This window comes from Opisthorchis viverrini, assembly GCF_000715545.1.
Source record: "Opisthorchis viverrini unplaced genomic scaffold opera_v5_322, whole genome shotgun sequence".
NCBI lineage: Eukaryota > Metazoa > Platyhelminthes > Trematoda > Opisthorchiida > Opisthorchiidae > Opisthorchis > Opisthorchis viverrini.
This window is the reverse complement of record NW_008751975.1, coordinates 194,448-210,460: the sequence shown is the minus strand read 5'-3', so window position 1 is coordinate 210,460 and position 16,013 is coordinate 194,448. Positions and strand designations below refer to the sequence as shown.

The 16,013-nt window shown below is 41.3% G+C and overlaps 1 protein-coding gene across 1 annotated transcript; it reads right to left on the bottom strand.

The window, feature by feature from the left end:
• Nucleotides 1-11,043: 11,043 nt before the first annotated feature.
• On the bottom strand, nucleotides 11,044-13,504 carry T265_09927 (hypothetical protein; the record flags this gene model as incomplete). The annotated part of the gene is made up of 3 exons (XM_009176148.1): nucleotides 11,044-11,311; nucleotides 12,498-13,055; nucleotides 13,446-13,504. 3 exons carry the CDS (start codon nucleotides 13,472-13,474, stop codon nucleotides 11,044-11,046), a joined length of 855 nt encoding a protein of 284 aa, XP_009174412.1.
• Between the last annotated feature and the right edge of the window lie 2,509 nt (nucleotides 13,505-16,013).

The window sequence follows — 16,013 nt, the reverse complement described above, 5'->3', positions numbered from 1 at the left end:
AAAAAGTTACCATGAGGGGATATTTTAGCTCATCAAAGTTGTCACCCGCTCATAAAAACGGAAGAAAATGGCTGAGATTCTCGTTGTTTTAACGAAGTTCCATGCTGTAATGTAATCGCAGCAGCCAATGCAGGCTGTCATGCAAGGACTAAAATTTGGCTAGTCTCTACGTGATACGTACGTGAATATAAATAATCGATCTATTGTTATTTTTGCCCTCAATGCTCTCAGCATGCTTCTGGCTTTTCATGCTATCTTCATTCTACCTTTTTGATGAATTTAAGAAAACACGTTTGGGTGGAATTCCAACGGTGTGTTGACAAGATGTGTAAAATTTTTTCAAGATGACTCGGTGTTCAGTCGATTTCCTGAGAAATCTAGTACTCTTTTGATCTCAGACAATGGGCTGAACTACGTTGAGGATGCAATAATGTATAGTTTCGTAATGTTTGGTATGCTTTATTGTATGAAGCGGGTGTTAAGTTTTACAACTGAGGACTTTGCCATGTAGGTAAAATATATCTGTGCTAAAAATGTCTTGGAGCAACGTACAGTGAAACGAGCCCCGAAATAATTTCATGATCTTTAGAATTACTTGGAGCACATCAAGTAAACCATACAGTGAGACGGTCGTGAGAAGAGAACATTGGGTAATCCCATAGGTTTCACCTTTTAGGCAACCGTTGTGCCGAATGTTTTGTTCAAAATTTCAATAAATCAGCCGGACTGTTTCACCAGTCCCCTAAACTGATGGAGTTGTAACAAGATAGCAGACGGCCTTATGAGGAAAAACTCAAGATAGACTTTTCACAAGGCCCGAGTTGAACGCTCAGAAACCTGAGCAAAACATCCAGGTAGTTACAGTTTGGAGAGAGGACTGAAAGCAGAGGATGTTTTTAATCACGACAAACTGTCAGTGAGAATCAATGCTAAATGAGTGCTTACTGTGGTCCGGTACTACGTACGCTTGCTATACGTACCTTATAACCTCGTGCATTTTAGCAAACACTAGTACGGATGACTGAGTTACAGTGATTGGATAACACATTTGTAACATATGTTTTGCGTCCAAACAATCTTTTTTGTGAACCTTGGGGCCAATTGCTCCACGAACTCGGACTTCATAATTTTTTTGAAACTAGTAGCATTCCTCGTTAACGTACTGACTGCCTGGAAAAAGGACAGATGCAAGCATTCCGAGTTAAAATGCTGAGGAGCTGAGGGCAGTAACACTGGGGTCATCAAATTCATGCAACAACTGGATGAAGTTGTTTCCTATCGACCTTGCATACATTTTGTGCTAGGTATGCTCATCACACTTGTTTCTCGGTTTGAATATTGGACCATATAAGCTCAATTCAATAATGATCGTTGTTCGGTCGTTATTATTAACTATATTCTTGAGGGTCTCGCAACCTCTATTTTCTACACATTACTGCCCACCTGAACTTGAGTTGCTGCCCTGATGATTCCGTGTTACCGCTAGTTAACCTGATTAGGCCTAGCGTTTGTGAAAGCAGCACAGCACATCGTTTGTTCCCACGACTATGGTTTTCTTAGACCGTAAGTACTCATGAAACGGCGATTGAGCAACCTGATCCCGTAAGTGTAAAACCTATATGGATTGAAAGTGACCGTTTCAGTGGAAATCGAAACCACTATATTGTGCATTAAAATGCTATAAATGTTAGTGTTGTGTATGTGAATACACTACACAGCATAAACAACTGCGGCGTCCTTCGTCAATCTTTATCAAAGAAAAGCATCGTACACTTTCTCTTTGATCAAGCTGCATTTTCGCCCCAGAATTTTATCAAGATTCTTGCCAATAGGTCAGCTTATATATAGCTTCACGTGATTTCAAACGTTTTTGGTTAATATGTGACGGTAACAAACTGCCAGACGGATATACCGAGAAGAAAAGTATGAGGCCGTGCATTGTATAGTGCGATCGAAATGTTGTCATACAAACCGCCATTTCCTTAACTTCGTCCATACAAAGTGGAGGGGCATTGTCGTTTATCGTTTTTTAAGCGAAATAAGCAGTAAATCAATCACCTGGTTTAACCGGTGGACTTCACAATTTGAAAAGTGGTTTTGACTTCTTCGAGTCCCGTCTGTCTATCTCCTAACGTGCTAATATCAAATCCAACCATCTCCACCGTTCAGGCTATCTAAAATTGCTCTCTTGCGTTTGTGCCATGTTTCTCGTGTTCGCCTTTCAACCGCGACGAAAAACTGGGCACTTAATGGAGAAACATGACATTCCAGTGAAAAAAGAACAAAACCCTCTGGTTCTGATGTACCCATTACTTGGTTATGTACAGCCCTAAGCAGTGTTTGCGGTGACTGCCTGGTTTTAACAAAATCATGTTCGGTGGGCCTGGTAGAGAAGTGGCTCACAAAAAATTCTATTGATTAGACTTCGGTACATGGTACTCAGTGCTTGGTTCGGAACCCCTGTTGGAACAAATAGGTTTCCATTCAACTGTGATAATTCAGCACTTGTGGTCTTCATTCAACATTAGCTGGATCCGTGATGTCGGGTTCACGCATTATATGCACTCTGTGACTAATGATGCTTCTATAAACGTCGTAAGATCCCGCGTCATTCGGAGGCCACGCCTAGCCCCAGACAACCAGCCGGAATCTCTCACTATATGCAGCCGTACGCACAACCTGCTAAGGACTGTTGTAAAGTCTTGAAATCAAGGATTTAGATGTTACACAGTTTTTAGTAGTGATTACAAATCAGATAGGTGAGGCCAAAGATTTCAAGGGACCATTTGGTGCACTAGTGACTGCCAGGATATTCGCATATTTTTATAACATTAGAACGCCTGACTTCCGTTCTATTGACTCTGAGTTCTGAATGTGTAATTCTGACGTTGCTCAGCCCGTCCTTCACTGGCATGCTTATGCACCCATCTGCGTATATAAACCTCTCTTGTGAACACGTATCATGTACACATCTCTAAGATCGACCAAAGATAATATAGGTGATATCAGCTGATGGGCCACCAATTTAATTGCCTTTATCTGGTTGCAGGTATCGAAATTGCGTTACAATGTTTAGTTCCTGGAACTCGTTATCCAAAGACTGAGAATAAATGATTTTTCGATTCCGTTAAGAATGAGTACTTCTGGTCTTTCTAACCAAAATCCTGGTTTGCAATAACGATTGGCCATCTCATGATCTCTTATCAATAACTCAACAGTAGACTGAGGAAACTAGTTTTTCACTTCACCTTGGTAACTCAGACGCAGCTGCCGGCTTCGTCTATGGAACATTTACGCTATTTGTCTCAAAAAGAAAAAGGAAACGTTTTTCAAGCAGCTTTTAAGGAAAGAATAGCTTTTCTATCAAAACTATGGACAAAGATGTACTCGTTTCGGTGGAACTCTTAAAAGTCACTAAAACACTCAAGAAAATAGGCTGAAATCACGAATTTCTGTGGGTTAAATATAAAGACCAGTTGAAGTGATGTTCAGGACAGATATATTGCATACAGTCCTACTCTTCTACGGGATCGATAAGGCCTGATCATCAATCAAATTAATACTTCTCAACTTAATTGGGAATGAAGTAGGTCCCTCATCAGGAGTCGGCCTATCGATTTCTCATCTGCCTGACGAATGCCTACTAGTTAAGAAAGCTGAAACTTTGATTCACGGTGCATGTTTTCGGTTGAATTCAGTATCAACTGAACGTGATTCTGATCAACAGGCTATCATTAGCGGTTGTTCAACTGGTTACCGGTCACTATTCGATACATTCTACAGTGAATGAGACGAGTAATGTAAAATTTCATGATGAGTAATTATTTCTGCTCGCAGAACTCAAGTGGACATAGTTGGACAAATAAGTTTGGTTTCATAGAGTATGTACAACCCAGGGCAACACCCAGGTTAGCTGGTACGAGCTTTTTCGGCAATCAAGAAGGTGCCATCTATAACGCCATAAATATCCGTCCCCTCATTTGCAGTACCTATAGATGGGGTTTATTTTAAAGAGTATTCGATTCCTATCCGTCCCATATCAGTTGCCGGATAGTTTTGGAGTTCAGTGGTATGAAGCAGATTGAAAACACCGTTTTATTGCGTTTTATATTATGTTTCTCACTGATTCGATGCCAAAAATTAGTCACGGACCACCTTAATGATGCGAGGTCTCATGGCGCGCGAAGAGCCTGTTAAAAGCCCTTTGTTCATAAATTCATTCTGTCTCTTCGGTATGTTTACCTTGATTATCAACTGCTCTCTTATTTCTCCCTTACAGTCTTCCTTTCCTTTACTGGACAGTCTCATGTTTACCGCTTATTTATTCCAGACATCGTTCATTAATTATTGTCCACAGTCCGCCTAATTGCTCCAGGTTGCAGTTAGTAACATAATGTACCTGAACATGATGTACCTCGATGATGTACCCGAAGAGATTTGTTTTGAAAAAAGGCCAGTATTCCTTACAGTCTTGTCTGCCGTTTGCCACAATTCTTTATGTAGAGATTGTTGCGCCGACCTTTCTAACATTTTTTCTGTTAGAAACAAAAAAGTAGCGAAGGCCATTTGAATAGGACCCGTCATCCTGCGTCGGATCCGATACCAAGAATTATCCTACAGCTTTCAGCCAGATGTATCTTTCAGGCACCCGATGTTTGGTCTCGAGTTTGATCCATCTTAAAAACCACCGGATATACAGTGGAATGTGACTCGGTTACTTTGCAAGGCCCCCTTGTTGAACGGATACTCAAATGTTCCTCGATTAAACTAGATCAACACACTCTCAACACCTTAGAGGGTGCATATTTTCATACCGACTATAATTTTGTAGTTACACTTTGTGTCACAGTATTCATCCTTTTGCTGTAACGAGCGGCAGTAAATGTATAAGGTTTACGTACACCTATAAATGTTCCGGCAGCTGTATTCTACTGTTATTTGGACACCAAAAACCCGGAAGTGTTCAAAATTTTAGCGTCGATTGAATAGCTAGGCTTCAACTACCTTTCTACAACAGCTCCTGTTCATAAGATTTCCTTCATATCTAACCAGAGGAAGGTGTACTTTTTGTCTGCTTATTGGGAGGAAATTTGTCGTACGTTCAGAGCAATGAACATTACAGTCTTTGTGCTTTTATGAAACCATCAGGCGGGCAATACCAATTTTCCAGTCTTCGGGAACCGTTATTAGGTCGCTTTTCAAAACAGCATGGACCTCAAAGACAATCAATCGCAAAGTCTTGCCACAATGGATGACATGTTTTCTGTTTTTTTTTCTCCATCTGGGTGGTTGCACAAACGCAACAGCGAAATGCGCTGAGCAGATCTACCATGAATTCCGGTGTACTTTGACATCGCGAAACACAGACAAGTCAAACAAGCTCTAGACGTCTACTTTCTGAAGAAAGTTCGCGGTTATTATTGGAATACCCAAAGCTTCTTCATTCTAAACAGCTTATTCGTGTGAATCCGTGTGCTTTGCGAGCAAATCAATCCGCAAATCGTTCGGCATGGGCTGCAGTTTCAATAAGGGGAAAGTACGGTTCACAAGTTTTGATCAGACTGAATTTGCCAGGTTTGCGGGTGCACAGTGTCAACAACTTGATATATCTCGACTTGATTGATTTTCTGGTGATGAATACAAATTTCCGATGTTCAAATTTAACTCACCCCAGATGAAGCGTAATCCATTCCCTTCCATCATGATCACAAAATTCACCCCTCAGAAAGGTGCTAATCATGTCTTTTATACAACAGCAGATTGTCATCAGGCAGTCAGTCATCCTCATTGATTCACCCCGAAGTCCAACGCGAGATATCTTGGCAAAACGTCACAAGTGCAGTGCGCTGGGGAATTTCGTCTATCAATTTACCTGTCACGTCTACTTACACTGATGATTGCCCTACGCAAATAAGGTACTGATACATTTGGTTTGCACTGAATCGCATCTACAGTCAAACTGACTTCCAGCATACGTTTTAGTCCTTGCAATAACAAGTTTCTGAAGTTATCATAGTGACCACGGAAGTACAGCTCAAATTATTTCCTTCTTTGGCAATGGACAGCTAAGAACATATTGAATTTTTCCGCAAGTACATTTAATGCAATTCCCAACTTTGTGACTAGGCCAAGCTGAACCGGTTAGAAAACAGGCCAGTTTCTCAAAAAGGTACTGCTTCCTCCCTATTGTATCCCACACTGGACGAAGATCATGAGCACTGAGTTACAGCTAACAAACCAGTGCGCAAAATTCTTCTGAATTGATAGCCTGGGAAAGCATTCAGACATAGCTTAAACCCTGACTCTTACTCCAGATTTAATGGAAAATCACAGGTTACCGCTGCTGTCGCTTGGTCTGTCTAGACAAAACTCGGGTAGCAAATATGAATGATCTTTGTGCAACCTGATGGTCCTGCCAGGACAATAATTTCACACGAAACTTTAACGGGTGTAGTCGTGTAATGAAATCAGTCTTTAAAACAAGGACTTTGTCACCGTCTGCAAATTCCTGGAGGCGTAAATATGTAAAGGAAATGAAAAACGTGTCTGCAATTTAAATAAATCTAAGATGTCTGAAGACAATAATTTCTTACTAACCGTCGAAAGTTCGTGAAAAGTCTGACGATCAGTCAAGATACGCCGGTTAGCTTTGGCTATTCTGTTAGAAACGATGATGACTATAGATTAAGTTGCTTTGCGAGTGAGGTGGAAAACGGAAGCTGGCTGCCATTTCTGGAAGTTCGAGTGAGCAGGAAAGCTAATCAGGCCCTTGAAAAACCAAATAGAGAACTACAAATACAACCACCCAATCCGCCACAATCAGGGTGGCATCCGAACTCTATTTAAAAAAGCGGGTTAAAGAACTGAGAAACATGGATGATAACCATCTATTCAGAGTAGTCCAAAAGTGTACAACCAGGAAATTTCGTCAGTTGAAGTTTAAAGATAGATAACTCACCGGCAGCAGCAGGAGCGGCGGAAACAACACGAACACACATTCAGACGGGTATTTCTACCCGTACATCAACAGTATCCTCGAAATTTCAGCCAGATTATTTTACTAAAAAGAAACACTGGTCACCTATAAACCGAAAGGCACTTTTCAGACTTTTATCAAGGATGAAGGGCATCGCTCATAGAACCAAGAACAAAAAACTGGAGCATCAAGCCAACGGTAGAAACTGTCAAGTTTTATGTTGAGCAAGCATGAAGGAGACTGTGAACACGAAAGAGGGAACATGATGGGGCTATCGGAAGGCATAGCCTTCTATCATTGATAGCCACGCCTAAAGATCAACAAAACCGCAATCTCAATTCGAGAAACATGTAAATTTTGGCACGCGGAAATACACGACAAGGAAAGAAATTTCTGGATGCATCAACGTATCGGTTGATGGAATGATGGGCTGAAGGGTCATGACTTCAAACCCGGATGGGTCAAGGTCAGGTATAGCTTCCAGAATGACCAATAGATGGGATCGTGAGAGCAATCAGAACATCAGCCAATGCACCAACCAATACAGCAGCACAATCACCCAATCGTAAGTGAAGTGTCAGCCAGCAAAACATATATCAACACACACACACACTACTAGTCAGTGCACAATCTCTAGCGCCCACTACGCTCTACTTTGTGTCCCAGGAATGCATTGATGGCACCTCCACCACTGGTGATGAAACGTTCTCAACCAAATTGCCGAGTTAGGTGGACGAATCATCAATCAAGTTGATCACTGATTGACCCCAAATAGGGGAACTTTTTTATGAAAGCAATTTATCGTAACACATCAAGAATCAAACCACTGCTTCATCATATTGTGATGAAAAATCATAATTATGATTACTACTGCGTTAGAGCGGCGCAAAAGACGGGCACGGAAATGCAGTTTCATTCATCCGACTACATAACATAACGGAACAGAACATCGGCAGTCGCAACTGACGGTGGTCTCTTCTGAAGTTGTCTTCTAGAGAATAAGATAAACGCTTTCTCGACTGTTCTTAAACTGACCGCACTTAGCCTCTCGGTGCTTACAGCCTAACTGTCGGTTTTATTCACGAATCCCAAACACAAGGAAGCTAGCATGGTAACAATTGGTCGACCATAAAGTTCAAAGAGATGGGTGACTGTTTGTGAAGTTAACACCTGTACCATAGTAGCTTGACAATAGTGCTGTGGGAGTAACTCATGCAGGTCAATCCAATCAGGCCCGTTTAATCAGAGTGAGCACAGATGTTAAAAGCAGCAAGATATACGGACAAGCCAAACATATTATGAAAGTACATGAGGAACTCAAACGGATTGTGAGCATTCTTTTATCAAGTCCTTCAAACCAACGAACGTAATTCAGGCTCAACCTCAGTCACTAAAAAGCAATATTTTCGAACCTACTCTCTGGAATGCTGAAAGAAGGATCATCATTTGGTGTCGCTTGGTGCACTTATTATTTTTCTGCAGCTCCCAGTAAATCCAGTCTTTTGGTTTCTTAGAAAAAAGATGTGTTAAGAATGAAACTCTGCTACATCCTCTACAGAGGCCAAAAGTAGATTAAAAATATACTGGTTTAATAGATCTGTTCCCTCTGCCTAGTTTTTACAGCACCGAACACAAGCCTCATCGTTTTCGCAAAGGCAAGGGAGTGAAATGTATGACAGATTCTGAAGACATCGTGACTGATTACTTTGATAAAAGCGGCCTATTTCTGAATGGAAAGTAGAGAAATGCAAACAGCTATTGTTAAACTAAACAGAATTACCGTGTACATATGTATAGGCAATATGTGTAGGCCAAATTTGTTCGGTTGACTGGGCAGCAGTGCAATAGCCACAAAGAAGTCAGGCAAATGATCGGCCGTTAGCTGCGAAAAATTCGGATACCGTACAAAAAGGGACAAGCTAGGTGCAGTGATATGAGTACTTAAAGTATATTTTTGTCATCAAAACGAAAATTTCGCATGATGAGGAAATAGATCTAGCGATGTGGGTATTAGAACCCTTCGTACACAAGAACTGTCACCAAAAACGAACAAAGGGATGCTTTCTGCGAGGCTGACGTGAGTTCTATAGAGTGATAAATTCAATCACTTTATCCACCAACAACCTCAAGATATCATCATTACTGTGTTGCCACACAGTGTGTAACAGGCAGCGGGGAACAGCTTGAATGCATTCACTCAAGTGATATTCCAGTGTGATTGTTTTTCAAATTAGAAAACATTCTCCCCGATATCTGTGTTATCACTCAAACTCACCTACAAAGATGTATACATTTTTCAGACTTCCTCATCTACTGGTCATACGCCGCACATACGTCGATGCGCCGAAGTCTGAATCGCATCGGAGTATCTAAACATCAAATTCTGGGGCTAAGCACCTTGTAATGACCTATGTACATATGCAAGAGCCCTCGTATCAAAAGCGATCCATGCATCTCATCTGAAATTTGATCTTAGTAGGCCACTCTGATACACTGCAGAATATCTGCAGGGTACACTGTCTGGAGTACAAAAGCAAGAAGAGTTTGGTCATACCAAAGCTGAGCAGTAGTGAGTAGGCTGCAGTAAAGCGCTGGTGTAGTAACTTTTATGGTTATTCTCAAGGCATATTCCGTCACGAAGATACTGGACCTGAGCGGGATGTGATCGTCTGTATGCATTCGTGATCCATTGAGCTATCCTGGAGGGTGTCCATGTGACACTTGCAACTTGGTCAATAGTTAGAGATCTGGCCAATACACTCTCCTGGTCCTCCACGTTGTAGGTTAGAAAATATGTGGCGACTTGTCCTCAAAAAGTGTAATACACTGGCATTTCCCGCCAACCACCGCTGCCTTGCGGACAGGCTTTTGAACCAGAGTATTTGTTCGAGAACCATAATCGTCCTTCTGTCTGGGTCCGGACGTCATGAAAGCATCCCAGCCTACGTACAAAATATGATTCCTAAGACCAGGGCCCAGATAAGAATTACATTCAACCATTGCACGCAATACACAAATCTTTCAACCGGTGGTGACGAAAATTAGACTGCGTGTGCAAAACTAGCTTTTGTACAAGGTGGAATAAATGTCACGAAAATTTGACAAAAGTACTGAGATCCCGTGAACAATTTGGAAGTTTTAATGTCATCCATTTGTAGTAATGAAGCAACAGTTCTTGGTTCAGGCCTTAGTACCCTTCGAGCTGAAGAGCTCTAACAGAGGACAAACTGCTCTCTTATGCTCCTCCAATTTTGGTTGCATGCAGCATCGTCGAGAAATCATGACGCAAAGAGCCATGCAGTAAGTTGGTGAAATTTTCCAGATGCATCTGGTAGAGTGCTTTTTTGCCCTAAATTTCGTTTCTTGCTTTGTAGGGTGATACATTCTATACGAGCCAAATTTCGAGATCTTCCTGAAAACGCATATGTAAGAAAAATTCACAGCTACTTACTAGAGAAGCTAAATATTTAAGCCTCTATGATCAGTTAACTTGAGAAACGGTGCATGGATATCCAGCTTAAATGAAAAAAATTGAAATTTACGTCACATATATTCATTCTTCTTCACTTGGTTGTAGCCGTTTTGGACTAACCAGTGAGAAAAATCAATCTGGGGGTAATAAAGTAACGTCTAAGGAAAATTAGTTGCGTATGCAGGGAAGTTGATGTACTCATTTGTACCTCCTATCAGTACACTACATAAGTGTTTGACAGTACTGTTTCCATATTATTCTTGTTCCCTTCTCTACACCGAAGTCCAGCTTCTGGGGACAAAACATAGTAGTTGAAAAGGTTGTGTGTTTTATTTGCAGTCGAGCAGCATGCCAGTTACGGACTTCTTAACGAAGGCGGCATCTTCGGCAGCAAGTCTCTAAAACAATCAAGAAGGCCACTGCTGTATTGTCCAGGGAAGACCACCGCTTCTCTACATCTCAATCTTTGAGTAACAGTTTGCGAAGGGTTGTCCTTTGGAGATAGTATTACTTTTAAACAGCCTCACATCCCTAACTTTGCTGCTTTTATTTGGACGAATAACATGAATGACCATTCTTCGAAAGTCGACTGGCTTCAATGAGCAAGCCAACGAGCCGTAAACAGTGAAGAGTATGTCAAACAAATGAATAGACCGCACACCTTTAAGGCAGCTCGCTCAGGGAGTCCTGATGAACCCTGATTAGCCAGATGGCCTAAGGGTTGAATGGAAACTTCGTGGCAAATCCCGTTTGCTCCATGGCCAAGTAAACGCTTTGCAACAATTTTCACACCAGCTGGTGGCTCTTTTCTGATAAAGTCTTGCTCTTGTTCTTCAGCGTCCTTATCCAGGGGTGAGAATAACCTAAATTGAAGAAGGAAACAAGATAAGCAAAATTCTCTGGTAAATTGAACCGAATATCTATACTGGTCCTAATCGACTGAAAAACGGTTTTTCCTAAGACTGTAATCAAGTGGTGATTTTTCCGTTTCCCTTATGCCCACCTGACAAGATTCAGGGAATATTAAAGTTGCTCACAAGGCCGTCTGTCTTGATTTTACGAAATGCATAATATAACATCTTACTACATTTTCGATCACATGGCACGGAAGTCGTGAAGTCCTTGGTCAGCGTTTGTAGTCAGTTAGTTAAACACTGATAATTTCTCAATTGCTCATTCGCCCGAGTAAACGAGTAGCTAGGATATTCTGTCTTACCATATTTATCAGTTTAAGCTGATCTATGCATCTGCACATCTCTTCTATAGGCAATTAAGATACAGAATTGCAATGGAGGCAACAGTAAAATGTAACATCGGGTGTGTTAACGCTGGTTTCGTACAGTTGAAATGCACTACCTGAAAAAATATGCGAGGCTGATTTTAAGGATCATCAGATACCATACCAGGTTTAGGGAGATAGCAGTAAAAGTGTGGTTTTGATTGTGTCAGTTTGTCACTTCCAAACTTGACCCCAGTGTAGTTCATAATTAGTCAATGCTGTAATTCCGCAGTGTTTGCCTCGTTTAATCTGAAAGATGAGTGAATGGATGTGTGTGAACTAATTAGCATAATCCGCTTTCAATGTGTGTCGATAAAAATTCCACAGATTGGCTTGTTCCTGTTCTCGTGGAAGTAAGCCTATCAACCATAAACTAGATCTGGTTACATTATGTTCACTGACGAGCAGGAAAACTTGTTTTTTGATATTTTTATGGTGAAGCATCCGCGCCAGTTAGACAAAAACGTTTACGTAGAACGTACTGCTAAGAGCAGTGGATCCTCTGCCTTAACTAATGAAGAAATGGTGCAAACAAGTTAAATTGGCTGTTAATCTAAAATGATACGAAATGTCGATAGGTTCTATGGCCACGCTACAAGAAATAGTAAAAAAGCCAAAAACGAAGACGAGCATTAGCTAGCCAGAACCAATGGACACATGTTTCATCTTTGTTCCAATAACTTCTGTTGTCAACATGTGCGCAGTAAGAATCTGAGAAAATTTAACCGACAAAGTAGTGAGACGTGAAGTTAGACGACGATGAAACTTACTGTTGTGAATTCCACAAGCTCCCAGAAGTTCCTGGACTGAGGTGTGAAAAATCACAAAAACTTGAGCAGGAATTACGGATGGCAGTAGGTCGACCAGCATGTAGATTCCCTCCGAGATAATACCGTGAATTTTCATGCTGTTGAAATGAATCACATCCACTTGAATCCGCTGAACCCGCCAAATTCTGTGAACTCAGTGTGCCTGGTGTTGAAGCCAACACGACGTTGGATGCCTCAGTTTCCTGATGTGTATGCTGCTGCTTTTGTTTAAGCAAAGATTCCACTGATCTAACTCGTAGCTCCGAACCTCGAAGGAAGGATTTGAGGCGAAGACTAATGTTAGCTTTTAACCGGCCCCGGCGTGTGTGGATAAGATGGGGAGTCTGAGGTTGTGTGTCGGACAAATATTGCATAGACACTGATCGATGGGCCATTTCTTTGGTATATGGAGTAGTTTGGTGTCCCTTTTTTTGATCCGAAGAATTCGCGCGAAATTGAAACGGTCTCCATTGGAACAAAGAATTCAGGCTCGGTAGGCGAACCAAGTGCTCGTGAGACCTACAAATTTAAAAACGAACGAGCTCAGTCTCAATCTTCTCGCAGAGTATGTGAAGGCCGATTTAAAAGCCAATGTTTGCCCCCGAAATCACTTAAACCAAGTGTAGTTCCCTTTATGCTATATTGCTGGATTTTTTTAACTCAGTTGCATCCAGATGTCTCTGTTGGGATTTTTATCACATTTGTAGCTACTTTTTGCAGGATTCTTCAAATTATCGTATGATGGTGAACCGAATTGTAGAGTTTTCACTCCAGACCAGAGTAGCAAAATTGAATCTATCTAGTGTAGAGTAAATAATAGTCTTTTGGCTGTAACAGATATAATTTTAGGTTTAGTTTATTTGAGAATGCTTGAGCTGTAGATGTGCACTGTTTGTGGCAACCACTTACCCGGCTCCTTCGTCTTCCTTGAATGGCATAATCAAAGCGAAAAGCTTCGGGTGACTGGGCTGTAAATTAGTTCTTTCATTATGTCCATAGGTAGTATAAAGGGTTTTCACCCTTATATCTTTGTAATGTACTATTCATAAGGTTGCTGAAAATCCGTCGACAGCCCACGACCGGTTTCGCCCTTTTTGGGGCTCATCAGGTAGGCGCAGTCCCCGGGTTTCCGTCAACCTTATGTCTTCACCCTTGTTTGTGTTCGAAGAAACCTAGAAGTCACACATTTTGGAAAATGGCACTGTTTCGTTAGATGTATAATTTAGTGTGTAACGCTGCTGTGGTAAAGTAGCAATTTTATGATTGCTGATTGCAGAAAAAAGAGTACCTTGTCATTACGTTCTTCTACACAAATCAGCTGGGAAGGTTAGGCTTAGTATAACCCAGTGGCTTCTGGTTTGATATCTGGAACGAAATGTGTGAATAGCGTGGAAGACGAGGACCGCATTCAAGTCAAAGAGGCCAGCGGAGCTTGTAATACAGCTGGACAAAATAGCGGTCAAACGTTTCATCTATTCGTCTACATAAGCCCAAAATCAGTCTATTCGGATACCTGTCACGGTGAATTATCTCTTCTCTTACCTAATAGTGTTAACATCAGACTCCATCAGTGCGACATTCCAGAGTGTAATTTAAAACACCAGTGAACATCACTTTAATGCGTCCGTGATTTGATGAGGTTTTACCTTCTGTCCTTTTGAGGTTTCTTCTTTATTTCACACACGGATTAAATATGGGTGCCTGATGAACGTGGTCGATCACCAGGGGTAAATAAAAGGAACTTCCGCATCCTATATACTTCTTTTTCGGTTATTTAAGAATTCAACCAACCTTGATCTTAAAATAATACAGAGTATGCTGTAAATTTCATGTTAACTCGGAAATCTGTCGAGAAATATAGTCTCAGAATCTCGCAAACAAGCAAGCTATGTTGCTGTAAATTAGACTGCATTGTAGCATCCATTCAAGCAGTATGGTCTTATCCATCAACGGTAAAGTGGATTCGTCTGCCGTTTCTTGGCTGGATCATCTAAACTACTCTGCTGACATCCAAAAAGTGACTCAGTAGTCACACAGTCATGGTGTCAGAGAATCCAATCCTTTACTGAATCTGTGAGCAGTGTATCTGTTGAGTGCAGATGGGGTGCTTATGGACTGGACCATTTAATCTTAGGTTGCCGGACTTATGAGATTTGTATTCAAACAATCCAGTAATTTTCCTCGAGACCTAACGTATTTATTCTGTTGAGTATACATCAAAGTAAGGACGGGAAATTCGCCCTGATTAGAGCTCATCAAAACAGTATATCTGTAGCCATTTCCGGTTTTAAATCTGGAACCCGTGAAATTCAGGTCTAGCACATTACTATATTTCCACAGAGCACACAGATGACAACCGATATGTTCCGCCTAAACAGGCGAAAATGCCCACGTTTGAGCAACCCGATTAGTTTGCCAGACACTTCAGCTAGCATTTCGCTATCCCTCAACAAGCTACTTAGTGCTTAAGTAATTCTGCGTGCTTGAAATTACAATTTAACCTCAAATTTTTGTGATGAAGTAACTCGAACGCTTGGCGCGAAAAGGTATGCGCTTCACACTGAACTGAGGTGAAGCTGTTTCAATAGCTCTTCGCACACTACACGGCAAACCCCGAACAGTATTTCGATAATGGATCTTAAATAGACTGAATCTGGTGCAACTGGCCAATAGGCCTTTTTAAATTCCAGGAAGACCACTTGAACTCTCACTCCGTTGCACGATCACCGGACGTGTCTGGATAACTGGCCAGAGTGTGGACGAAACAGGAACATTGCAAATATCATTAGACTTCACAGCTAGAACAATTACATGGCTTTAATTCGACCACTGATAGCGTTATGACCAGTCTAATCACTGGCATGTCCAATTTACTGAACAATAATCCAGTCAGGAATTATTTTCGGGAAAAATGTAACCACACATGCAATAATCATGTGCAATTCGTATTGAAATCCACCCACTTCTATTGCGGCCGTACACGCAATCTAATCTGTCTGACCCAACATTTTGGCGCTGTAATCACGTATACAACACATGGATGACAAGAGTGAACAGGATGTTAGCCACTTGATGTTTCACTCCTTAGTTTCATTGCCGGTAAGATTAAGTCTGATGAACAAGGATAAACTAAGAGCTCCTGAATTTCTGGTGAATTCAATTGAAGAGATGAAAAGTGGTTACTTTAAAACAACACACAATTTTCCCTTGCACACAAGAGCTGTGTAGTTTGGTGGGTAGTATACCTCCGGTTTCGGCTACTTCAGAGATGGTGTTTCTGAAAGCTATTGATACTGATTAATCATTAGCACACGGGTCGCACATTTGTAAGGGCCCAGACGTTTGGACTAATCGAAAACTCCCAATGCTTTCCAAAAACGAGTAATGATCGTTCTTTTCCTTGCAGGATACGGCTAACCATTCAACAGATATGGTGCATGAGTGCTGTCAGGAATACTACAGTTCCACCTCACCTCT